General features: G+C 42.6%; 2 protein-coding genes across 8 annotated transcripts in view; one reads left to right on the top strand and one right to left on the bottom strand.

Moving 5' to 3' along the window:
* MTA3 (metastasis associated 1 family member 3) overlaps window positions 1-2170 on the bottom strand; it is a 210639-nt gene extending 208469 nt beyond the window's left edge. For 4 of the 6 annotated variants that reach the window (XR_011491552.1, XM_070477458.1, XM_070477469.1 and 1 more), the window contains exon 1: window positions 1355-2168. Coding sequence is in view for 5 of the 6 variants with exons in the window: in XM_070477458.1 (XP_070333559.1) it covers window positions 1355-1469 (115 nt within the window). In the remaining variant the exon portion in view is untranslated. Of the gene's footprint in view, window positions 1-1354 lie in introns of all 6 variants that reach the window. The other 2 variants (XM_070477493.1, XM_070477463.1) reach the window with 2 other exon arrangements.
* Window positions 2171-2267: 97 nt separating this feature from the next.
* The window catches only part of KCNG3 (potassium voltage-gated channel modifier subfamily G member 3), a 61541-nt gene continuing 37224 nt past the window's right edge, over window positions 2268-26584 (top strand). Inside the window, exon 1 of one of the 2 annotated variants that reach the window (XM_020871332.2) lies at window positions 2268-3551. In XM_020871332.2, coding sequence (XP_020726991.1) covers window positions 2920-3551 — 632 coding nt within the window. In that variant the 5' untranslated portion in view covers window positions 2268-2919. Of the gene's footprint in view, window positions 3585-26584 lie in introns of both variants that reach the window. The other variant, XM_020871330.2, reaches the window with a different exon arrangement.

Below are 26584 nucleotides of genomic sequence, written 5' to 3'. Positions count from 1 at the left end.
GAATATTACTCTTGAAACAAATGAAGTGATTTAAACCTATCTCTCTAAGATATCTCATGAAAATATACCTAGGAGACACAAATTATACTGTCATCAAATTAATTGGTTTTCTAAGCTCAAATGTAATTTAAAATATTATATTTCTTCGACTGGTCCTATCAATAGACTTTAAAAGGATTTTAGATAGAGAACATAGGAAATAAATACAGTAATGTTGAAGCAAATAATCAACAAAATAGTTGCTCTGTGTTCTGTTGCCTGTACAGCTTCTAGAAAGTATTTTTAACGACTCCCTGAGGAATCGGCTCTTGCTCCTCGGCCAGGAATCGGCCAGGCTCTTCACTCCACTAGCAGCAGCAAACTTTTCTTCATCTTCATATTCTAGAACAAATCCATTGCCAAGCTGTGCTGAGTCCTTGGTCTCAGTGTTTCTCAGAAATGAACCCTTCCTTTTCTACAGAGATTCAGGGGTGGGGTTTCCATTTCTTGGCTGCAGAAGTGCCTCCTCCTTAGAATAACCTAAGGGGCAAGTGACTCTTCCTGAGATCGAGTCAGTTCTATTCTTAGAAAACCTTCAGGGATCCCATTAGCTTCCTGGATGAAAGCTGTCTGTAGTGGAGAGCCCCATGCTTTCACCAAGCAATGCATTAGCTATATTTCAGGCTTTAATCTCCACACCTGCGATTTTGCTATTAGACATGCTCTGCTCTTTCTCTCTGCCAGTTCACGGCCATCACTTCTTTTGATTCTGTCTTGAAACATTTCCTTCAGGATGTTTTTCTAGTTTAGTAGCAGCTTAGCAAGTAAACAACTCCCATTTCTGAGTTTTTAATCACATTAAATGCTTTTAAGGTCTATCAAGTCTAGATATAAAAAATTTTTATAGAGATTTTCATTCTTTAAGAAACCACCCAACAAGGAACTATATTCAATATCTTGAAAATACTTTTAATGGAAAAAAAATCTGAAAATTTATATATACAGTGTCTCTACATATTTATCTCTATATATCTGAATCACTTCGTTGTACGCTTGGAACATTGTAAATCAACTATGCTTCAATTAAAAAAAAAAGGGGGCACAAAAAACACAGAGTGATTTTACTTTGTGAGCACTCCAATTTTTAGGTGTAAGAATCCACACTAGAATAAGAGCAAAACGACTCTTTCTGGTGACCTCTAGTGGGCACTAGATAAACCTACACAATTATGAAAAGTGAAGGGCAAGTAAAACCCTTCCCAGTAACCAGCTGGGTGTACTCTGAAGTCAGATCACCGCATCCCACCTCACCCCACCACACTCTTCTTTTTCCTTCCAGGACGTTTTGCATTTAACAGTTTGCCTTAAAACTCACCTGTTTCGCCTCTGGCGGGTACTGCGCGAGCAGGGCTGCCAGTGCCGGAGGTCGTGTGAATTGCTTGGAGCAGTGTAAAATAGTCCCTGCCCAGTGGAGCCCACTCCCAGGGCATCGAGCAGTGCCCAGGGAAGTACCCTCCGCGGAGCCTGAAAGGGCTCTTCAAGCGCGAGGGCCGGTGCTGCAGCCGGCTCGGAGGTGCACAGGAGAAATTAAGACATTATGAAAAGGAGGATGCAGACGGAGATCAGGCAAAATTCTGTTCTTGCCAGTGGCAAGACAATTCTCCCCAGATTTTCATCCCACTCTACAGGGAGCGTCACAAGGGGGTCCAGGGGCGCTAGGCTTAGGTGCTCTCTTAAAACCGGCGACCTAGAAAGCGGGGGATGGAGCCGCTCCCCTCCGAGAGAGGCGGCAACCGAAGCTGGGTGCTGGGATGTGTGGCCGCCTTCGGAGCACGCGGTACGTGGGTCTCCGCGCCGGGAGAGAAAGGAACAAAGTCGGCAAGAAAAGAATTGCTGGGGTGCCTTCTCTTGAGAAATCCTGTGGGGCGGTCTCAAAACCTAGCTGGGCTCCGGAGAGTTTCTGGAAAAAGCTCTCCCAGAGCCGTCTGTCCCCGCCCCTCAAATCCTGCACCCCAGTCCTCACTCCTCCTTACCCTCCTGCAGCCTCCTTTTGGGGGGCCGTTAAAAGGGCCCTTGGGGACTCCCCAAGTCATCCCGATGGTCCGGGGAGGGACGCGGGAGCTGAGACCCCAGGCGCGGGGCTTTTCTACCCCTTCCACTCGGGGCTCCAGGCTCGGCGCATCCCTGCTCCGCGGACCCCTCCCGGCTACTGCGGGCGAGAGCGGAGGGGGAGGACGGCGTCACGAGGCGGGGAGCCCGAGGTCCAGGGCGGGGCGCCGGGGAATCCCAGCCCGAGCGAGGTGCGGGCTCGGGTGGGAAGAGGAGGGCGGCGCGCGGAGGGAGGTGAGCGGAGCGGAGCCAGGAGGCAAGGAGGGGTAACCGCGAGGAGGCCCCGCCCCCGCCTCGCGGGGCCGGCTCTCTGCCGCCTCCGAACCCGCTCACTTTGCCACTTGCCTCTGGACGGCGGTGGGGCGCTTGCTGGATCCGCGGCCAGAGGGAGAGCCGGGGACCCGGAGCCATCCAGCGCCCGCGCTTCCTCTCGGCGCACACGCCCCCGGGGCGGGGGGGGAACAGCGCCGCCGCCTTGAAAGGGCACCCCGGCCTCGGAGGGAGCATCCCCCAGGCGCGAGGGGCGGCGGCGCTGGCAGCCTCTTTCTCGGCCAGTGGGGCGCAGCGCTGGCGCCTGAGGGGGACTCCCCGGCCACCTGCAGGGACCGCCGAGCGGAGGGAGCGTCGCTAGCAGCCGCGCTGGGCTGCCGAGAAGGCTAGAGCGAGGGGCCCCCGGGCCAGCGAAGGGCAGCAGCGGAGCCCCGAGGGAGAGCCGGCCGGACAGCCAGCGGGCCCCGACGGCGCGCTCTCCCGTCCGCCAACCGCAGGCAGGCCCCGCGCGGCGGCCGGAGGGGGCGGCGGCGGCGCCCTCGGGCTGCGGGGCAGCCAGCCATGACCTTCGGGCGCAGCGGGGCGGCCTCGGTGGTGCTGAACGTGGGCGGCGCCCGGTACTCGCTGTCCCGGGAGCTGCTGAAAGACTTCCCTCTGCGGCGCGTGAGCCGGCTGCACGGCTGCCGCTCGGAGCGCGACGTGCTGGAGGTGTGCGACGACTATGACCGCGAGCGCAACGAGTACTTCTTCGACCGGCACTCGGAGGCCTTCGGCTTCATCCTTCTCTACGTCCGCGGCCACGGCAAGCTGCGCTTCGCGCCGCGGATGTGCGAGCTCTCCTTCTACAATGAGATGATCTATTGGGGCCTGGAGGGCGCGCACCTAGAGTACTGCTGCCAGCGCCGCCTCGACGACCGCATGTCCGATACTTACACCTTCTACACGGCCGAAGAGCCGGGCGCGCTGGGCCGGGACGAGGCGCGACCCGGCGGTGCCGAGGCCGCCCCTTCCCGGCGCTGGCTGGAGCGCATGCGGCGGACCTTCGAGGAGCCCACGTCGTCGCTGGCCGCGCAGATCCTGGCCAGCGTGTCGGTGGTGTTCGTGATCGTGTCCATGGTGGTGCTGTGCGCCAGCACACTGCCCGATTGGCGCGCCGCGGCGGCCGACAACCGCAGCCTGGATGACCGGAGCAGGTACTCCGCCGGCCCTGGGAGGGAGCCCTCCGGGTAGGATGCACTGCTTCTCTGCCCGTCGCGTCCGTCCTGTCGCGTCTGTCCGTCCAGTCCGTCGGTCCAGTCTCCGTCCTGTTTGCCTCTGGGAGGCCGAGCTAAGTTGGGTTCTGGGCCCAGCGAGGCCCCAGGAGCGGTCAGCCAGGGGGTTGGGTTGGCCCTCACTACCTCCCGCCCCTTCCCCCAGCTCTAGCCGGCTCTGGTCTGCACACTAGACGCCCCTCTTGAAGGCGAATCGCCAGCCTTGGGGAGGGGCAGATAGAGATGACAAGCTTCTCATCTTTGCAGCTTACTTTCGAGCAAACAGGAACCGGTTAATTAGATTTCTCTGAACTTCTGTTGTTAGTATTCAAGAATTTAACCTTGGGCTAAGAGCAGTTTGAATTATTTGCCAATTTTTGATGGTGTTTGAAAAAAGGAAGCCTTGTTATCATGGAGTGTGGTCGGCTGTACACTGCCCACAAGTACACGCTGCATAATATGTTGTAATGGAATTGTGATAAAGAAGATTAATTTAGCGATAGACTCTTAAATAATGGATGTCTGTGCCCTTTTCTCTCCTTTTCCTATCAAGTACGGAGTTAGTAAAGCACCTGTCCACCATTTGGTGCCAGAGATTCACAATGTGACTTCTAGAAGATCTTCAGGCTGAGGAGGGGGAAAAAAAAAGGAAACTGCTCTAAACCCAGAAACAGTATTACAGTATTTAGTGGTTTTTCTTTTCACTTTACTAGGATGAAAGAAAAATATTTTGATCTTTCCTTCGATGGTGCTTACTTTTCAGTGGTGATAACATACTTCTGTTTTTAGTACTAGTGAGTTTATTTTGCATGTTTGGTGGGAGGAATAAACAGGAAAGTTGGACTTTCAAGGGAGACAGCCTCTTTGGGCACAAACACATCATTGTATCACGTGTTTTACCTTAGATCCTAATTTAAAATTCCCCTTCCATTCATTAAAAAAATTCAGTTTGCAAAAAAAAAAATTCAGTTGCTTGCCTGATAGTCTTTTCCTCATAGACATGTGCATGGTTCCAGTGGTACTATGTGCCTGATACTGGAGTGTGTTACTTCCACATAATATTCTTCCTTTGGAGAGTAAAGATTTTTATTTAATTCTCAGACACAATAAAAACTGTCTGAGACCATGGAGTCCATTACTGATAAGCTGCCTTGGCATAAAATCCAAGATACATACTTTGAAAGGAGATTCATTTTGTTTAATGTATTAGGTTCTGACTTTTTTGATTTACAGGAAAGAATTACTTATTTGGAAAAAAAAAGAATTACTTATTTGGTACTGCATCAGTACAATGAAATTAATTTATGTACCTAAATACATCAAGAATCCTTGATTCTTTTAGAGGGCCATAGGAAAATGAACCATAAATGATTGGCCTTGAAATGATTCACTAGTAATGGTAGAATTCTAAGGTTAGTGAAAGTTCAAGGTACATCAGCAAAGGAAACAGGAGAAATGAGTTATTAGTACAAATATTGAACGGAATTGGCTAAGTTACTATATAAGCAAAAACAGTGAAATGAGTAATAATTTTGGTAGGAGAAAGGGCATTTGAGGAGGAGAGGAGTGCAGTCTGGAGATCATTAAGGTAAGGCATATGGAAAGAAATGAGAGACATGAATAATAATTTTAGGGCGAGAAAGAGAAAGAAACCACAAAGGGAAAAGACAGATGGAAAAGAGGAAGACTGCAAAAGAAGTGAAGGGGGAAGATAAATGTTTAATTTGTGTATATGCATTTTATGTATGTATATAATTATTCAAGTCAGAACTGTTTCCTAGATACGCAGATATTTCAGGCAGAAACAATGTTTTTCTTGGCTTAATGGCCCAGTTTTAAGCTTTACTCTGAGTGTAGGTATGTGAATACCATTACCTGTAATCCCAAATAGATAAACTGAAAGATGACTGACTGACTTGAGGCTGCACATCGCAGAGTGAGCTTCCCACAGGCCACCTCTAGCAGAGAGCTAAGGTGGTATTTTGAGAACAATGTCTCAAACCCTGTTTGCTTGTGGCTGCTGAAATTAGTCTTTTTGTCTGAAACATCATTCTGATCATTTGACCAAGTTTGGCATCTGCCAGATGAGGTCAAAACTTCTCTCTTGGCCAAGAGAGAAGGTTCTTTACCTTTTATTTTTTTCTGTTTGGCTGCACCAAGTGGCTTACGGGATTTTAGCTCCCCAATGAGGGATTGAATAGTGAGAATGCAGAGTCCTAACCACTGGACTGCCAGGGAATTCCCCAAGGCTCTTTAACATTTAATCATAATCTGCCTTTGTTAACTTACCCATTGTAATTTGCAAACATCTTTTGAGTATCTGCTGTGTTTAAGGTGCTATTGGTATTCCAAATATTGCAGCTTTCTTTTTGGTGAGGAAAAAGTGTCAGGTTGGCAATGTAGGATCAGAGGCACAATTGATCAACAGCTGCGTTGTTTGAGAAGGTCTTCAAGGTGGAAGAGGATGGAAACAAGCCATCTTTGGAGGGTGCTGAGGTTGTGCACTGCCCAACACTGGTGAAAGGTATCATTTATATAAACTACAGTGTTCGAAACCTGTGCAACCATGTGTACCCCATGTGGGAATAAAATAAGGAGACTTTCCCAGCTAATAGGAACATCCAGGGCCTAGGCATAGTGTTTATATATGTACATTTGTGCTGTGCTGTGCTGTCGGTTCAACTGTTTGTGACCCCATGGACTCTAGCCCACCAGGCTCCTCTGTCCATGGGGATTCTCCAGGCAAGAATACTGGAATAGGGTTGCATGCCCTCCTCCAAGGGATGTCCCCAACCCAGTCATCAAACCTAGGTCTCCCGCATTGCAGGCAGATTCTTTACCGTCTGAGCCTCCAGGGAAGCCCTTGAATACTGGAGTGGGTAGCATGTTCCTTCTCCAGGGGCTTTTCCCAATCAGGAATCGAACTGGGGTCTCCTGCGTTGCAGGTGGATTCTTTATCTGCTGAGATACCAGGGAAGCCAATATTTTGTTTATGGAGTGTGAATTCAGTGATGGAGAGAGAAGGGGGGCAGTGAGTACAGTGTTAGGAGGCCTGGAATGAGAGGGAGAATAATTTTATTCTGCAGGCACTGGTTAACTGTTTGCAGGTTCAGGGTGAGTGGATCATGCATATAAAGTGACAAATGTTGTGAATTGTGTACTGAAAGTTGGAGATGGTGGAGGCTGGAAACAGGAGGATGAGTTTGGAGATTTTTGCAAAGGGAGGGAATAAGAACTTGGATGGCTTTGAGGTGGTGAGAATGGAGATGAAATGACAACTCTGGGAGAATTAGGAAGAAACAAAGTAAATCCAGGGCATCGGGAGGATACAGGCTCAGGGACTGAGTAAGTGGATTTCCAGGAGCTTGGGGAGCACTCTCTGCCACCTGCGGGCTCCATTTGTCCAGACCAGCCTACTCACATGTTCCTGAACCACCTGGGCATCCCTTAGTGTGCAGTCAGTTCCTTGCCTATAGAAATTGGATCATTCAAGTCCAAATCAGAGTCTATTTCCCTTTTGAAACCTTTCCTGACTACCCTAGTATATATGATGTTCTTCTTGAGTTTGTTGATGCATTGCTTCCTCATGCAACTTATTTGGCAGCTGTGATATCCTTCCTAGCATGGTAGTTATTTTTTCATATAAACATGTCCTAGTTCCCAAACTAGATGAGATGCAAAGCCCTAGAAGCCATCTAAAGTCTTTTATACTATTTATTATGATAGCATCTTTTAAAAGAAATTATTATTCAGGCATAATAAATATCTGTTGTTTATCTTGTGTTTTAAAGTAAAAACTTCCAGGAGTATATATTCTCTTGCATAGTTGGAGGAGCTGTGGGAAGCATTCAGGCTGAGGCATTCATCCAGGTGGTGGAACTCTTAATTGAGGAAGATGAGATCCTGTGCTAGAATGAGAAAAAAAGCCTAAATCAAGGAATAATTATTTATCAAGTACTTATTGTGCAAAAAGAATAAGGATGAGAATATATCTTTAATAAAAGAATTTTCTGAAGTTTTGAAATACCACACAATCTTTTTGCAAGAAATCTTGAGATGTCTTCCAAATCAATGATTTGAAAACTTTTTATATATGAATATGATCCTTTTAAATTGCTTTTTTAAGGGGGTGGTTAAAAAACATATAAATAATAATTTAAAGTTCAGAAGCTACACAAGCAAGCATTTCTCTATTTCCCAGACATGGAATTCTTTTTCCTAAGTGTAACCAAAGTTATAGCAGTGTGTGTGTCATTTCAGAGATATTCTTTATTTATAAGCATATCATATATATTTCCTGTGGAAGGGAATGGTAACCCATTCCAGGATTCTTGCCTAAAGAATTCCATGGACAGAGGAGCCTGGCAGGCTGCAGTCCATGGGGTGGCAAAGAGGCAGACATGACTGAACAACTAACACATATATATTTAAAACAAACAAAAAAAACAGTGTGAGAACAGTGCCATGAAACCTTTTTTAACTCACCAGCATGTCATGGAGATTGTTCCATATCGGTCTATAAAGAGCTGCCCAGTCTTTTATGGAGCTGCATGACATTCCATTGTATGAGTGTCCTAGAAATTTTGGACTCTTAATATTGTTCATTGTCTGTAGGAAATGCTGCAGTGAATAATCCTTGTACATGTACACTATTTTGCTTTTATGAAAGAATATCCACAGGATAAATTCCTGAAAGATGTCATTGGTCAAAGGGCATTTGCACTTGTCTTTTTTTAATCATATGTATATATATATATATATAGATATAGATATATAGATTTTTTTTTTTTTTTTTAGTTTTTATTTAAGTATAATTGCTGTACAATGTTGTATTAGTTTTAGGTGTATAGCGAAGTGATTCATTTGTATATTTATATTTAGATCCTTTTCCATTATAGGTTATTACAGGATATTGAATGTAGTTTCTTATGCTGTACAGTAGGTCCTTGTTGGTACTCCATATTTTGTACTTTGTCATTTTCATAGAAATTCCGAATTGCTCTAAGAAAAGGTTGTATCAGGTTGTATCTACCAGCTATGTGTGAGAGACCATGTTTCTTCATGCTCTATAACGTGTTATACTTTGATCTTTACCATGCTGGGAGGTCAACAGATACCTGGAGTAACAGGCAAGTTTGGCCTTGGAGTACAAAATGAAGCAGATCAAAGGCTAGCAGAGTTTTGCCAAGAGAATGCACTGGTCATAGCAAACAACCTCTTCCAACAACACAAGAGCCGACTCTATGCATGGACATCACCAGATGGTCAATACTGAAATCCAGTTGATTATATTCTTTGTAGCCAAAGATGGAGAAAGTCTTTGCAGTCAGCAAAAACAAGACTGGGAATTAACTCTGGCTCAGATTATGAACTCCTTATTGCCAAATTCAGACTTAAATTGAAGAAAGTAGGGAAAACCACCAGACCATTCAGTATGACCTAAATCAAATCCCTTATGATTATACAGTGGAAGTAACAAATTCAAGGAATTAGGTCTGATAGAGCGCCTGAAGAACTGTGGACAGAGGTTCATGACATCATGCAGGAGGCAGTGATCAAGACCATCCCTAAGAAAAAGAAATGCAAAAAGGCAAAAGGGTTGTCTGAGGGGGCCTTACAAATACCTGAGAAACGAAGATAAGCTAAAGGCAAAGGAGAAGAGGAAAGGTATACCTTTTTGAAGGTAGAGTTCCAAAGAATAGCAAGGAGAGATAAGAAAGCCTTCCTCAGTGATCAGTGCAAAGAAATAGAGGAAAACAACAGAATGGGGAAGACTAGCGATCTCTTCAAATTAGAGACACCAAGGGAACATTTCATGCAAGATGGGCACAATAAACAACAGAAATGGTAAGGATCTAAGAAGTTCAGATGATATAAAGAAGAGGTGGCAAGACTACACAGAAGAAATATACAAAAAAGATCTAAATAACCCAGATAACCACGATGGTGTGATCACTGGACTAGAGCCAGACATCCTGGAATGTGAAGTCAAGTGGGCCTTAGAAAGCATCACTATAACAAAGCTAGTGGAGGTGATGGAATTCCAGTTGAGCTATTTCAAATCCTAAACAATGATGCTGTGAAAGTGCTCACTCAATATGCCAGCAAATTTGGAAAACTCAGCAGTGGCCACAGGACTGGAAAAGGTCAGTTTTCATTCCAATCCTAAAGAAAGGCAATGCCAAAGAATGCTCAAACTACTGCACAATTGCACTCATCTCACACGCTAGTACAGTAATGCTCAAAATTCTCCAAGCCAAGCTTCAGTAGTTTAATTCAGTTCAGTTGCTCTGTCATGTCTGACTCTTTGCAACCCCATGAACTGCAGCACGCCAGGCCTCCCTGTCCATCACCAACTTCCAGAGTTTACCCATACTCACGTCCATTGAGTTGGTGATGCCATCCAACCATCTCATCCTCTGTCATCCCTTCTCCTCCTGCCCTCAATCTTCCCAGCATCAGGGTCTTTTCAAATGAGCAGCTCTTTGCCTGGATGAAGCACAAGTTGGAATCAAGATTGCTGGGACAAATATCAATAACCTCAGATATGCAGATGACACCACCCTTATGGCAGAAAGTGAAGAAGAACTAAAGAGCCTTTTGATGAAAAGTGAAAGAGGAGAGTGAAAAAGTTGACTTAAAGCTCAACATTCAGAAAACGAAGATCATGGCATCTGGTCCCATCACTTCATGGCAAATAGATGCGGAAACAGTGGCTGACTTTATTTTCTGGGGCTCCAATATCACTGCAGATGGTGATTTCAGCCATGAAATTAAAAAGACGCTTACTTCTTGGAAGGAAAGTTATGACCAACCTAGACAGCATATTAAAAAGCAGAGACATTACTCTGCCAACAAAGGTCCATCTAGTCAAGGCTATGGTTTTTCCAATAGTCATGTATGGATGTGAGAGTTGGACTATAAAGAAAGCTGAGCGCAGAAGAATTGATGCTTTTGAACTGTGGTGTTGGAGAAGACCCTTGAGAGTCCCTTGGACTGCAAAAAGATGTACTCTGCGTATCTTTGTTGAAAAAACAAAGATCATGGCATCCGGTCCCATCACTTCATGGCAAATAGATGCGGAAACAATGGAAACAGTAACAGACTTTATTTTCTTGGCCTCCAAAATCATTGCAAATGGTGACTACAGCCTTGAAATTAAAAGACACCTGGTGCTTGGAAGAAAAGCTATGACCAACCTAGACAGCATATTAAAAAGCAGAGACATTTCTATGCCAACAAAGGTCTATCTAGTCAAAGGTACGGTTTTTCCAATAGTCGTGTATGAATGTGACAGTTGAACCATAAAGAAAACTGAGCACCAAAGAATTGATGCTTTTGAACTATGGTGTTGGAGAAGACTCTTGAGAGTCCCTTGGACTGCAAGGAGATCAAACTAGTCAGTCCTAAAGTCCTGAATATTCATTGGAAGGACTGATGCTGAAGCTAAAGCTCTAATACTTTGGCCACCTGATGCAAAGAACTGACTCATTAGAAAAGACCCTGAAGCTGGGAAAGTTTGAAGGACAGAGGAGAAGGGGACAACAGAGGATGAGATGGTTGGATGGCATCACCAACTCAATGGACATGAGTTTGGGTAAACTCTGGGAGTTAGTGATGGACAGAGAAGCATGATGTGCTGCAGTCCATGGGGTCGCAAGGAGTCGGACATGATTGAGCAGCTGAACTAAACTGATGCTGGGAGGTGAAAAATGGTGTCTAGTAGTTTAGTTTGTTTTGGCCTTGAGTAAAAAATGTGCATCTTTATATATATTTAGGATTACTTATCTTACTTTTCAGTGAGCTGTGTGTACCATTTGCTCACTTTGTCAATGACTTTCTTAGTTGGAAGATTTTTTTAAAAAATTAAGAAATTAGCTCTTTGTTAATGATATGAGTTGAAAACATTTTGTTCTCTGATTTAGGACACCATTCGAAGAAAACCACAGTTACTTCAAACATAGTAGCTGTACTTTTAGTATTTATTTGAGACAATACATAATGACTAAAAAATAATTGTGAATTCTAACCATTCATCAACGCTTTCTTGAGTCCTGTGACCGTTCAGGGCACTGTAGATCCCGATGTACAGAAAGACAGGGTTTCTGCTTCTCAGAAGGTGGACTGCTAGTGATGGTAGTGGGAAAGGACACAGCAGCAGAGTCAGCAGATAAGTAAGAATTTCAGGTAGTGAAAGAAAGTCAGAGTACAGAATACAGCAGCAGTGCTCCTTTATTCACAACGGATGTGAGGAGGTGACCGGAGTTAAGACCTGAATTATAAGAAAGACCCATCCTTGGGAAAGGGAGGGCAGTGTTCTGGATGGCAGAAATAGCACATGCAGAGACTCTGAGATGACAATGAACTTGATAAGTTTACAGAACAGAAAAGAAAGACCATGTGGGCTAGTTTTTAGTCCAAGAGCGAGAGAGGTAGATGAGATTTGAGGGGAGGCAGTGCCCTCTCAGGCAAGTCTTAGGTGCCCTGGGAAAGAGTTTGGATTTCAATTCACATGGGACAGCAGAGCCTTTGGAAGGTTTTAAAGCTGAGGAAAGATATGATCTGATTTTTTTTTAATATGCAATGTAAATGCTTTTATTTAAGCTTTCTATTTATTTATTTTGGCTGGGTCTTTGTTGCTGTCTGGGCTTTTCTCTAGTTGCCAAGAGCAGGGGCTACTCTAGGTTGCAGTGGACCAGCTTCTCATTGCAGTGGCTTCTCGTTGTGGAGCACAGGCGCACAGAGGCTTCAGTAGTTGCAGCGCATGGGTTCAATAGTTGTGGCACATGGGCTTAGTTGCTCCAAGGCATGCAGGATCTTTCCAGACCAAGGGTTGAACTCGTGTTTCCTGCATTGGCAGGTGGATTCTTAACCTCTAGACTACCAGGGAAGTCCTGACCTGATGTATTTTTTTTAAACACCACTTACCACTGGATGGATGGACTTTTAAGGGGCAACAGAAGATGCAGCAGGACGTGGCAGGCAAGAGAATAGGCATTTGATCTAAGGGAGTAGCAGTGGTGAAAAAAGTGAGTGATTAAATTTGCGTAAATACGTGGGTTTTTCTTAGGTTACTAATGATGACTCATCTGCCAGTACTAGGAAGGTCTGTGAGATGTATATTGAGTGAAGCAGTGGCAGTGCCCACAGACATTGAGGTCCCTCTTGCTTGCCTGCCTTGGCCCACATGTGGTGAGCTGGGAATCCAACACTTCTCTCCAAGGATCTGCTTCCCACTTTGGAGTATTGTGAGGAGCAGGCTCTGGAAAAACAGATCCCCTGAGGGTCGACGGGAAAGGGATCATGGACCATTTTTCTTTCTGTAGAACGAAAACCATCTCATGGAGTGGACTGTCTGTTCTGTTAAAGGTGTTTGGTGAACACTTTCACCACTTTCCTTAGTGAACAATTCTGGTAAGTAAGTAATCTTAGAGTGGATGATGTTCTTAATGTTTTGTCTGACTTATAAGACACACAACAGATTTTTCAGGCAGTTTGCCTTCCAATGACATCTGAGTATCATTTCAACACTGCCAAAGGCGACTAATGTTCTTTTTAGCATTTTAACCTAAAGACATAGTCATCTATTCATATTATGAAGCAGTGCTGGCTATTTCATAAAAAGATGCTGTTGTTAGTCAGAACTTCTAAAAGATGGACCAGATATAAAAAAGCTGTCCCTTTCACTTTTTCCTTAGTCAGTCTCAGCAAGGGTATTCTCTTTTGAATTTTAAGTCTCTTTAGCATACAAAGTCTTGCTGTAATTTTAATAAGTTCTTTAGAAACTGTTTCTAAAAGTTGCTTTGTGTTGTGGTGAGAATTTGAGGAGATGTAAAGATGTTTAAATTTCTTGAGGTGTTATTTTAAGCCCAAGTTTAAAAAATGAAATAAAAATGAAACAGCTGGTGACAGAAATGTTAAAATCAATTGTATTATTTCTATTGCCTTTTAGGTCAATATTATATAAATTCAGTAGGTTTTAAAGCACTTGAAAAATAAAAAGCAGTATTTGAAACTGTAGATGAAAGTCTCAGTGCTTGTACTTTGCAGATAAGGTGGATATTTTCAGAAGCCAGTAATTAATAGATCTTTGATAGGATTGAACATAACCCAGAACCTCAGTTAAAGTCTCTTCTTTCGCAATGGACTGTTTCTTTTAGTGTGTGTACAGGGTTTTTCTATCTGCTACCAATTTTAGAATTCAATGGAAACTTCCTTTTGCCATTGTGCGCATAGTAACTCACTCATGGCCGACTCTTTGCAACCCCATGGACTGTAGCCCACCAGGCTCCTCTATACATGGGGATTCTCCAGGCAAGAATACTAGAGTGGGTTGCCATGCCTTCCTCCAGGGCATCTTCCCAGCCCAGGGATCGAACCCAGGTTTCCTGCAGTGCAGGTGGATTCTTTACCCCCTGAGTCACCAGGTAAGCCCCCTTTTGTCAATACCTTTTCTTTAATCCGAGTGCTTTCTCTCTCCCTTTTGGTAAGCAAGTTATTTCAAACTTTTTTTTTTTTAAGGAAAACTTTACTCACTGGAAAAAAGTATGGCTGTTAGTGTTAGAGTGAGGAGTAAACATGTCCCTTTCTCCTCCTTCCTATTACCCGGTTTCTTTGTATTATTCCAGAAATTTTCTTGGCATATATAAACAGATACACACTCATATATATGTGTGTATAAGTATGCATATACACGTATGTGAGCTAGTGTTCTCAGTTGTGTCTGGCTCTTTGCGACCCCGTGGGCTGTAGCCATTACTCTTCTTTCTCCATGGAATTCTCCAGGCAAGAACACTAAAGTGGGTTGCCATTTCCTCCTCTAGGAGATCTTCCTGACCTAGGAATTGAATCTGAGTCTCCTGCGTCACCTGCGTTGCAGGCAGATTCTTTATCCACTGAACCATTGAGGAGGCCCATATACACATGGATGCATATAAATTATATGTACATATTACACAGATGTCTTTTTAAATTTATAACTGGGATCATTCTGGAATCTTCTTTAGCAATTTTCTTTTTTCACTTAATATCTAGAAACTCTTTTCCACATCAGTTAATGTAAATCTTCATCCTTTTTAAAGTCTATGTAATATTCTACTGTATAGATGCCACAATTCATTTAACAAGTGTCTGTCCTGTCAATTACAGTAATGGCTGTAATAGCCAGTATTTACTGAATACTTAATCAGTGCTAGTCCTTTAAGTTTTTACAATTATTTTATAATTTAAGTCTCATAGTAACCCTACTAGGTAGCACTATTGTTACCCCCCATTTTAGGACTGAGATTTAGAAAAATTAAGTAGTATGTCAGACAGGTAGTAGTATGTAGTATGTAGTAGTAGTATGTCAGCAGGTAAGTTGTGACCTGGCATTTGATCCCCAGGTCCCTGCTCTACTCTCCTGTGGAATGGTTAGTTCGACTCTGATTTTTCAAAAATGCAAACAGTGATGCAGAGCATAGTCTTTTTCATGTTTCTTTGCAAATTGATGTCTGTGTATATGTTGGATAAACTCCAAAGTGGAAATATAGCTGGGTTAAAAGGATTGTGTTTAAAAAAATGCTTTGATGGATATTGCCAAATTTTTGTCTAAAACATGAATTTTATTCATCACTGCTCTTTGTTTTTTTTTAATTTTTATTTATTTATTTATTTATTTTGCTCTTTGTTAATCATCACTATTGTAATGATAATTATATCATTCTTTACCATCTGAGCCTCCAGGGAAGCCCATGAAAGTGATAGTCGCTCAGTCCAGCTCTTTGCCACCCCATGGACTATAGCCTGTGCTAGGCTCCTCTGTCTATGGAATTCTCCAGGCAAGAATACTGGAGTGCTGGGTAGCCATTCCCTTCTCCAGGGGATCTTCCCGACCCAGGGATTGAACCCTGGTATCCTCATTGCAGGCAGATTCTTTATCATCTGAGCCACCAGGGAAGCCTGTATTGTAATGATGATGCAGTTAATATTAATAATATTTTAATAGCAAACATTTAGCAATACTCTTTTTTTAAAAATCATTATTTAGATATAAGTCACATGCCATAGAAATCATCATTTAAAGTGCACAATTCAGTGACTTTTAGTATATTCACAGAGTTGTACAGTCATCTTCATCCATACTGTTTATTTTTTTAATTTGAGAGTGAAAAGTGAAAGTGACGTCGCTCAGTCATGTCTGACTCTTTGCGACCCCATGGACTATAGCCTACCAGGTTCCTCCGTCCATGGGATTTTCCAGGCAAAAATACTGGGGTGGGTTGCCATTTCCTTCTCCAGGAGATCTTCCCAACCCCGGGATTGAACTTGGGTCTCCCCCATTGTAGGCAGACGCTTTACCATCTGAGCCACCAGGGAAATCCAATACTTTGTCTTATTTGCAGAATTCCAGATCTATGGTCTTCACTGTGGCATGCAGGATCTTTAGCTGTAGCCTGTCAACTCTTAGTTGTGGCATATGGGGTCTAGTTTCCCATCCAGGGATTGAACCTGGGCCCTCTGCATTGGGACTAGGGAGTCTTAGCCATTGGACCACCAGGGAAGTTATCATTCGTACTGTTTTAAAAATTATGTTTTGGTGGTGTTTGAAGGAGTATACAGTGTGTTAGAAAGCTGGAGCCCATGAATGGCTAGTAAAGGGACCCAGGCATTTTGGCTGAGCAGATGAATCAGACAAAGCAACAGGCAAAACATTTGTGTTTGAATTAATTCATTCATTCACATACTGGTGGGTTCTGTGGGAGTTTTGGCATAGTGTGTCTTTAAATGATTTTCTTACCCTTTGAGTAGCAAGGACTCGTCAGGTTCTGACTGTATTGGCAAAGGGAAGTGTGTAATTGAGGAAATCACCTGACTTTCTCAGGTTAAAAAAAAATGTCATAAGGAAAAGGCTATGGTGGAAAGAATCCAGGATTCAGGGTCAGGATGTCACTGGACCTAGTTAAATGGGGATTTCAGAAGGGTCTACGGTGAGAATAAAGATGGAGCCTTCAATGGGGAGCTAAACTAAGAATTATCTTTCCTTGTCTTAGGTCCTTTCTCACTGTCCTTTCTAGAGGTTGCTTGCATGTCTTAACTCCCTTTTAAATGAGATTCTCTGAGAACACACAGAACACTTTAAGATGCGGGTAGGCACTTAATATATATTTTAAAATGAATTATACATGCTAAAGAATCATGTAAACACAACAGCATTTTCATTTTGGAGAGGAATGTGTGTATTTGTATGTTCTCTTTAACCTGTAAGCAGGTTATATTTTAAGAGATAAATTGCAGATTGGTTTTATGGTCCTCCAGTCATTTATTCGTTAAATGCAACAAACATTTATTGAGCACCTGCTATGTATCTAGGGCTGTCTAGGTGCTAGGAATATAGCAGTAAACAAAACAGAGAGTCAGGCTTCCCTGATGGTCTAGTGGTTAAAAACCTTGCCTCGTCATTCAGGGAATACTAGTTCTACCCCTGGTCTGGGACAGTTCCACATGCCACAGGACAGCTAAGCCTGTGCACCACAGCTATTGAGCCCACACTCAAGAGCCTGAGAGCTACAGTTCCTGAAGTCCACCTGCTCTAGAGCCCGTGCTCAGCAACAAGAGAAAGCCCACGCTCAACACGCAAGACCCAGTGCAGCCAAAAATAAATAAAACAAGAAAAGAGAAAGTCTCTGTGCTCCAGAACCATCTATTCTACTAAATAAATAGATAGCAGATGGTTCTAAGTACTATGAAGAAATAAAGCAGGGTAATGGGTTTATAGAATAACTATGAGTCAGGGTCAGGAAAAGCTTCTCTGGTAAGGTGATGAGTGTCTGAACAAGGACCAAGAGGGATATAGGAGGAAGCTATGTAGATATCTGAGCAAGAAAGTTTCAATCAGTATAGCACTAGTTGCAAACCCCTGACGCGTCTGCAAGGGAGCAGAGTGGTGGGGAATTGCGAGTGAAGAAGGAGGACTGTGGATGTTGAAGAGCTTTATAGATGCACCAACTAAGAGGATTTATTTTTGATAGTCTTCTTTTTTTCAGTCAGCATGAATTCACATTTTAAAAAATCTTTATTTTTTCATTTTATTTTTGGTTGCCCTGGGTTTTCCTTGCTCGGGTAGGCTTTCTCCAGTTGCAGTGAGTTGGAGCTGCTCATTGCAGTGGCTTCCTTTATTGCCGAGCACGGGCTTTAGGCGCGCAAGCTTCAGTAGTATGGTTCATGGGCTTAGTTGCTCCTCAGCACGTGGCCTCTTCTGGGACCAGGGATTGAACCTGTGTACCCTGCATTGGCTTGTGGATTTTTATCCGCTGTACCACCAAGGAAGTCCTGAAAGGTAGATTCTTAACCGCTGGACCACCAGGGAATCCTGATAGTCTTCTTTTATAAAAGAGAAAGTGGTAAAGACTTTGGATTTGTATCTGAATGTGGGGTTTTAAGCAGGAGACGCAATTTGACTTAATTTTAAAAGATCACTCTGGCATCGGTGGAGGACAGATTCTAGGGATTAATGGTGAAGCCAGTGAGGCCAGTTTGGACCACATTCCACCTCAAGTCTCAAAGGGCTGCCTTGAGTCCTGGGTCCAGGCTGCTAATGGCTGTGTTGGTCCAGGCTATGGTGTCAGGGTTTTCTTTCCCATTTACTGGGTAAAGAGGGTGTTGTGGTAATTGGCCAAGCTTGCCTCTGACATCATTGTAGGACAAGGGTCTCTGCTGTGCCCCACCCAGACCTTCTTTTGCAAGACTGGTGGTGGCGTGGAGACAGCTCAGTTCAGGCCCACCTCCTGTTTTTGTACAGCCCCTGAGCTAAGAATGGTTTTTACATTTTTAAATGGTGGGGAAAAAAATCAAAGAAAGAATACTGTTTTGTGACTTTTGGAAATTATCTGACATTCGCATTTCAGTGTCCATAAATAGTTTCACCGGAGCACAGCCCCTGCCGTGTCCATGTCGTCTTATGGCAGCTTTCCTGCTGCTTGGGCAGAGTTGAGTCACTGCGGCAGAGACCATGCGGCCTGCAAAGCTTAGAACATTCACTCTCTGGCTCTTGGCAGAAGCTTGCCAACTCTTGGTCTAGAATGGTTTTGTCAAGGGTCTGGGCCTGTCCAGCAGGGTACCTTCAGACAGGTTCCTTCCTTCACCCTAAATTTTTGCTATCAACTCTCTTAAGTCAGGCCCCAACAGGAGTCCTCCAGCCTGGTGTCATGTGACTCGGTAGAACAAGACTGCATTCGGTTCAGAAGCAAAGGGAAGCTTTACTTGCTGATCGAAGAGTTGAGAGCTGGAAGCTTAACCTCTAGAGCACCGGCTCTCCCAGAAAGGCTGTTCGTGGGGCTGCTTAATAGAGATCTGGACAGCAGGGAGAGGAGGGAGTGGAGTTTTTGCGAGGCTGACTCAGACGCCCTGGTCAGGGCACCAGATTGCAGCGCCTGCTGGGAGCAGCGTCTTTGCACACGGCCCACCGCCACTGCCGCCGTGTTGAATTGAGGGTTTTGCGCAGCTGAGGTGTGGGCACAGCCATGTCGTGCCAGGAATTCCGGCCTGAGGTGCCTGTGTCAAGGCCGCAGCACGTGACACCCTGTGAGCACGGGTAAACCAGACTAAGCGCAAAGGAAAGGAGAAAAAGGTTAGCCTTTATTACCCAGATTCTATTTTTGTTCCTTGGGAATTGTTACTGGGCTTTGCTTGTGACCATTGTCTCCGTTGTAAAACAAAGATTGCGATCATACCTATGTTCTTGAGAAGTGAGGATCAATGGCTGAGTCTTGTCTTCTCACCAGCCTGATGCCAGATGCCGCGCTTGCATCTCAGCAGTGCCCACCTTGACTCTCAGTGGTTCTGTTTTCCCGGAAGACTTCCCCTGTGTGTGTGCTCAGTCGCTTCCGTTGTATCTGACTCTTTGTGACCCCATGGACTGTAGCCTGCCAGGCGCCTCTGTCCATGGGAATCTCTAGGCAAGAATACTGGAGTGGGTACCATGCCCTCCTCCCGGGGATCTACTGACAAAGATCGAACCCTTGTCTCCTGCCTTGCAGGCAGATTATCGCTGAGCCTCCGGAAAAGCCCCGGACTTCCCCTTCCCAGAGCTTATTGTTCAGTCATAGGAGCTCTGGTAGAGCAGGGGATTTTATTAGTATTTGTGGTTGGTGTGGGAAATCAAGTATTTATAGGTAAGGGGCTGTCTGTGGTAATTTCAGGTTACAGATTTAGCTTTACTGATTTACTCTGAATTGGTAAATGTGGGAGGTAGCTAGAGATGGGATGGATATCAAAACAGGGATTTGTGAGACAGGCAGGGCCTATTAAATCAGGACTGCATTTTTGTAACATAGTAAAGTTCAGGACTTTATAGGGAATAAAGTGGGAAGAACATTTTTAAAAAAGAATCGAGTCATATTTATTAATATACCATACAACTTCGTGGACCTTGAGGCGTTACCAGGGCAGCCCTTGCCCTCCTCATAGTGGGGGGAAGAGCTGATGGATGGCGAGCAGGCGAGGCGGTGCTGCTGTAGACGGGAGCAGAGCTGGGGTGTTGTAGAAGGGCTTCTGCTGAACAGCATTTAAGTCTCCACTGGTTTCCCCGAGTGCCAGGCATAAGAACGCGGTGGAAGTGGGAGTGGCACCAGGCTGTAGTTTGTATTCTCCACCACTGTGCATGCACAGTTTACAAAAAAGTTTTACCTTAATTTGTCAAGAATGTCCTTGACGGTAGTCAAAATTAATTTTATTACACCTTGACTCTAAGTGTATGGGAAGTTGCAGAGAGCCCTTCCCCTGCCTCCTGAAACACTGGTTGTCGGAGGGAAAGGATTTGTATATTTAAACAAGTTGTAAGCTGAACCAGTGGCTTTTTCATGAAACAGCCATTTTTATTTGAAAGAATGACTGACCAACCAGGATTATTGGGATTTGAGTGTATAGCAAAGGAACACAAAGGAACGAGATGAGTTTATCACGTCAAGGAAAACAGTAGACAGTACTTAGTACTTATGCTCCATCGCTCAGCTGTGTCTGACTCTTTACAGGTCTAAGGACTATAGCCTGCCAGGGTCTTCTGTCCCAGGCAAGAATACTGGAGTGGGTTGCCATTTCCTACTCCAGGGGATCTTCCCGACCGAGGGATCAAAAACCGTGTCATGCTTGTTGCCAATATTAAAATTAGAGCTTTCAAGTAAAAATTAGACATTTGGAAAACTTGAATCTGCTTCTGTGTGCTTGCCAGCCTTATCAACTTTCCTGGTGAGATTGGTGGTAATATTAGTACATGTGATTTTGAAAAATACTATAGAGTGAAATGTGTTAGCATTTGGAAGAGCTGCATAATTCAGTAACCAGTATGTCCTAAATGACCAATGCCAGACGGCATACAACCATGTATGGGCAAAAGATATATTCTGAGTGTCAGAGGAAGCATTGGGTTTTAATGCTTAACTGAATAATATACTGAATAAGTTCAGTGATTTCAGTTTCCACATTGCAGCTAATCTTTAAGAAACTACCACTTTTTGAGTTTTGGTGTAGTATCAAAGAATATCCGCAATGTTGGTTAAAGCTATTAAAGTACTCTTCCCTTTTCTAACTATCTGTCTTTCTGAGGCTAAATTCTCTTCATTTAGTTTAAAACAACATAGCACAACATATAATATTTTTTAGATTATCTATATATTTGGCTGTGCTGGGTCTTCGTTGCTTCTCCGGGCTTTCTGTAGTTGTGGCAGGTGGGGGCTACTCTGTGTTTCAGTGCACGGGCTTCTCATTGTGGTGACGGGCTTCTCATCATCTCTTGTTTCAGAGCATGGGCTCTAGGCCCACGGGCTTCAGTAGTTGCAGCGACTGTAGTATAACATGCTGATTGCAGAAATAAATTTGAGAATTCAGCTACCCTATATTAAGCCAGACATTATAGTAATCAGATTTGCAGAAAGCTAAAGCAATGTCACTTTATTCACTCCTCATTTGGTTTTGGAAAAAAGCTTTTTTTAAAAAAATTAAAATGTCATTTATATGTAATGGATTTGTTGTTTTAATTAAACTAATAACTAAATAGTTTTAAAAATTCCTAGTTTTAATATCCAGTATGGTACATGTTGACAGAGATAAACTACAAGAAACAAAAGCTCTTTGGGGTCCTCAGTAACTTTTGAGTGTTTAAGGGGTCCTGAGGCCAAAAAGTTTGAGAGCCACAGTTTTAAAAGCATGAATTTCTAAGTTGTCGACTTCAGTGTGTGCACTTTTTTCTTGAAAATTTTTTGATGTGGACCATTTTTAAAGTCTTTGTTAAATTGGTTGCAGTATTGCTTCTGTGTTATGTTTTGGGTGTCTTTTGTTTTTTGACTGCAAAGTATGTAGGATCTTGGCTCCCCGAGCAGGAATCATATGCATGTGCCCTGCCTTGGAAGGTGGAGTCTTAGCCACTGGATGGCCAGGGAAGTCCCCAGTCTGTGCTGTCTTATAAAACCAGTCTGCATGAGAACATCCCTGTGCTGAAGGCAGCATTCTCCTTTCACGGTTCCTTCTCCCATTTCACAAATGGAGAGCATTCCCTTTTTAGCCATGAATCTTATTTAATAAGGTACATTGTCTCAGAGTGTACAAAACCTATGGATGCCAATGAAAGAGACCACTCCAAATATTTTTCTTTTCTTTTTTGTTACGTAAGTTTCCGGTGGACAGCATTATAATCTGTATGCACTACAGAGAGATCACTGTAGAAGTCTACATCCATCACCATACAGTTGACCTCCGTCACCCGTTTCACCCACCCCCCCCCCCCCAGCAAAATATTTTTCTTTTAATGACCTCTGCTGTTCTCTGAGAGAGGCATATGACAGTAAAGCAAAGATGACATTGGTGAGAAATAACCTAGGGAATGAGTTGGGTTCATGAGAAAGTATCCGGAAGTACCTTATTTCATCCAGGCAGCAGACCCCTGGCAATACTCTTCCCCAGTCCCTACTTCCCCTCTATCATTCCCTTTCTGTCTTCCTTCTTTTTCTCTCCTTATTCACTCCTCTCTACCTCTCTTTCCCTTTTTGTCTGTCTTAAAATTCAAAAGTGAGAAGCTCATAGGGAAATGTATTTACACATCATTTGAATTGAAAAATAAATCACTCTGTTCCTTAAGAAAGTACATCTGATTTGAATGATTGAATTTGCAAAGTCAACCCTCACTCTCCAAACAATTACATGGTGGGCATTTTTCATAAACTAAGTGTGTGGTCCCAATGTTTTGATGAAAATATACTTAAACCACATAAGGTAAAAATATTTAATAACAAAGTTGTATTGGCAAAGACATATTGAAATACTTGAATATCCAAACCCTCTCTAATATTATCAGATTTAGAACTGGTGCCTCAAAGTAGCAGAGTAAGCAGTGTCTTTCATAGTCACTGGATAAGTCTTGGTTTAAGTATTTTTTATGTGGTATCTTCCAGGAAGTAAGAAAGTGAATGATTCTAATGATAGGCAACAAATTCTATTAAAAGTTAGATGGTTGTTAATTTTTTTGCTTTTAACAAATTTGAAGAACATAATTGGTTTCACAGCAGATAAATCATTAAAAATATTTTTCCAGTTAATTTTATAAATTCCAATACTATAGGAAAGTTGCAAGAAAAATACAGTGAACAGTCTTACATCTTTCACCTAGATTCACCAGTTGTGAACATTTTGCCTCATTTGTTCTATCATCATTATTACTGTGCTTCCTTTGCTGAAAAAGTTGCAAGTTGGTTACAAACATCTTGACACTTCATCTCTAAACAGGGAAGCATGTATCATTCTAAAACAAGGATATTTTCCCATCTAACAATACAGTGATCACACTTAGGACATTATTTAACATTGATGTTTTTAGAGACCTTAGACTAGTTGTTTTGTAGTTATCTCTTAATTTGGACTCACCTGATGGTGTTATCATAATCAAGTCAAACCTTCTCTGTACAAATACAGCATAGGCATAAAAATAATTTTCGATAATAGGTGATTGTAGATGGAACTCTGATTTTTTTGTATATACTTGGAAAGAGGGAAAATTAACTTTGATACAGCTCATCCCATTTCTGTTTAAGTAAATAAGGGTTTTCAGCCTTTTTATTTGTGAAAACAAAAATAGGACTAGATCGATGTCATTCTACGAGTAAGAAATATTCATTTATTAATGTGGATGTAAAATACCCAACTACTAAAAAGACATGACATGGACTTCCCTGGTGGCTTAGACAGTAAAGAGTCCGCCTGCAGTGTGGGAGACCTGGGTTCAATCCCTGGGTTGGGAAGATCCCTTGGAGAAGAACATGGCAGCCCACTCCAGTACTCTTGCCTGGAGAATTCCGTGGGCAGAGGAGCCCAGTGGGCTGTAGTCTAAGGGGCTGCAAAGAGTCAGACATGACGGAGTGACTAATTTTCACTTTCACTTTCAAAAAGACATGAACTAATGGAAAGGAAAAAAAACCTATCCATTTACTTAATTGAAGAGTTTCAATAAAATTGTATTTTTTGCTTAATTAATACTAATTTTCCTAATAACTCAATAAAAAAGGACATTTACAGGCTATAGTTACAAATTAAGAAAATTAAGATATAAGCACATTTTTTATTGTTGCAAAGAAGTATGAAAGGATGTTTAAATTTTTTCAAGCATTAAACACCTTACATTAGAGCAATATTATGTGAGAGAAGTGGAGTGGAAATCCAGGTTTTGTGGAAAAAGGTAAAATGTATAATTTCTATCAAAGAGTTTGTTAGTGTTCTTTATTTTTCATGAGATTTGGTGGATTGTATCAAAACTATAGTACATGGATTCATTACTCTAAAAAAGTGATGGAAGTTTCATTTTTTAAAATGTCAGCGTTTAAGAATATGTATGCTTTGCAATTATTTTAACTTAAAAATGGTCAAGTGTCAAAATGAAAATGTCAGAGGGGAAAGCATAGTTTTTCAGGGGTCATGTGAGCAAAAAGTACTATGTTCTCATGTGCTAGAGGCAGGTGAGAGCTGCTGGTTTGGTTTGGGGCACTGCATTGCTCTATGTCAGTAAGCTGAAATAGTGTCATGAAGTGTCAGATGAGGATGGTCAGGGAAGGGTGTCAGGTTGGGCAGCAGCTTGCTGAGTGATGAGTAGCTTGACCTTTTCAGGAAGGGGAAGATATGCCAAGGAAGCTTTTAAACCCTAAATAGTAAAACTGAAATGCCTGGAAGACAACACTGAGCTCTTGGCTTTTATTAAATGCCTCTTCATAGGATAGTTCATGACAGGGCTTCATCTACCCCTTTGTTCATTTCCTTCCAGTGTGTGTTCATTTGTGATGACTTAAGGATGTGGTTGTATGATGAGATGTGTAATACTTCTTTGAAGGCAAACAAATGTGTTTCTGGTTTTGTCGCCTTGTGTCCTTTAGAAACTCTTTGAAGCTGTATAGCTTGTCCGTATGCCATCTTGTGAGCAACCTTACATCTGTGCCTGTTTCCTTGTGTCTATGACATGAGTTTCCCTGGTGGCTCAGTGGTGAAGAATCCGCCTGCCAATGCAGTAGATGCAGGTTTGATCCCAGGGTCAGGAAGATCCTCTGGAGAAGGAAATGGCAACTCACACCAGTATTCTCGCCTGGAAAATCTTATGGACAGAGGAGTCTGGCAGGCTACAGTCCATGGGGTCGCAAGAGTTGGACATGACTTAGCTACTAAACCACCACCACCACCAGGGAGATCCCCATAATTATTTTTACATATGTCATTTAAAAACAAGTAAGTGAAAGAGCAGAATTTTTCAGTTTCTATAAAGACAAAATTAAATTTTACTAATTAACAGTACATTCTACAATGGGCTTTTAAAACAAATTGTTGCCATTTCTTATTTAATCTGTATAATTTATTTAAATGTTGGATGTTGTTGCTTTAACACTTTTACTGCAAATGCTCTAAGGAATTTTTTTTAATCTAGGAGATTACTGAAAATAAGGCAAAATTTAAGCATTTTTTAAAAATTCAGAATTCTTTATGCCAATCAAAATGTGTTTTCTTTGAATACAATTATCCAAAACTTAAAAAGCAGAACAAATCAATCTGTGAAATAAAAGAAACACATGTTTTACAAAGGCAGAAGAGAAAATTATGCATAAAACCATCATAAAGTCTTTCAGGCATATAAAAAAGTATAGATTATAGTACATTAAACACCTGTGTACTGACCACACAACTTAAGAAACAAAATATAAAAAATACAGTTGAAGTCTACTGGGTGCTATTTCCCCATTGAAATCCCTTCCTTTCCTACAGACAGAGCCACTTTCCTGACTTTGGTGTTACTGTTTTATGCATTTTAAAACACTTTTAATATATACTTGTATATACATGGTTGTATTTACCCGTTAAATATAGGGTTGTTCAGCATATTTAAAACCATTTTTATACACTTGATCTTAGCCAAAAGGCCGAGAAGCGATAAAACTGTTTTTATAAACAGTATCATTAGTGAAATCTGTTTCTTGCTATTTTAGCTTTATGTTTCTTGAGATGTGGGTATGTTGGTATCTGTAGGTGTAGCCCTTTCATCTTAACTGTAAAGTAGTGAGCACTGATTTGTTGTTCTGTTGGTGGAAATTTTGCTATTATTGTAGTGCTAGATGAAGTTTTGTTCACGTCTCAGTGCACATATAGGAGAATGTCATTACCGTGTCTACGGAGGACTGCGGTTGCTGTATTGGAAGGTAAACATATCTCTCCTAGATGTTGCTAATAGTCCTCCAGGGTAGTTGTACTGAGTTATTCTTTCATCAGTAGTGAATGAGTCCTATTGCTCAATCCTTGCTATTTCTACATGTTGTCAGACTTTACCACTTTGGAAATCTTGTTGCTGTGAAATAATATCTCATGTTATATTCTTTTAAAATCAGCTTTATTGAGGTGTCTGCCTCCCTGGTGGCTCAGTGGTAAAGAATCCCCCTGCCAATGCAGGAGACTCAGGTTCGATCCCCGGTTTGGAAAGATCC

The sequence above is a fragment of the Odocoileus virginianus genome, chromosome 2 (genome assembly GCF_023699985.2).
Source record: "Odocoileus virginianus isolate 20LAN1187 ecotype Illinois chromosome 2, Ovbor_1.2, whole genome shotgun sequence".
NCBI lineage: Eukaryota > Metazoa > Chordata > Mammalia > Artiodactyla > Cervidae > Odocoileus > Odocoileus virginianus.
The sequence above is the reverse complement of the archived record's forward strand: the minus strand, read 5'-3'. Positions and strand labels throughout refer to the sequence as shown.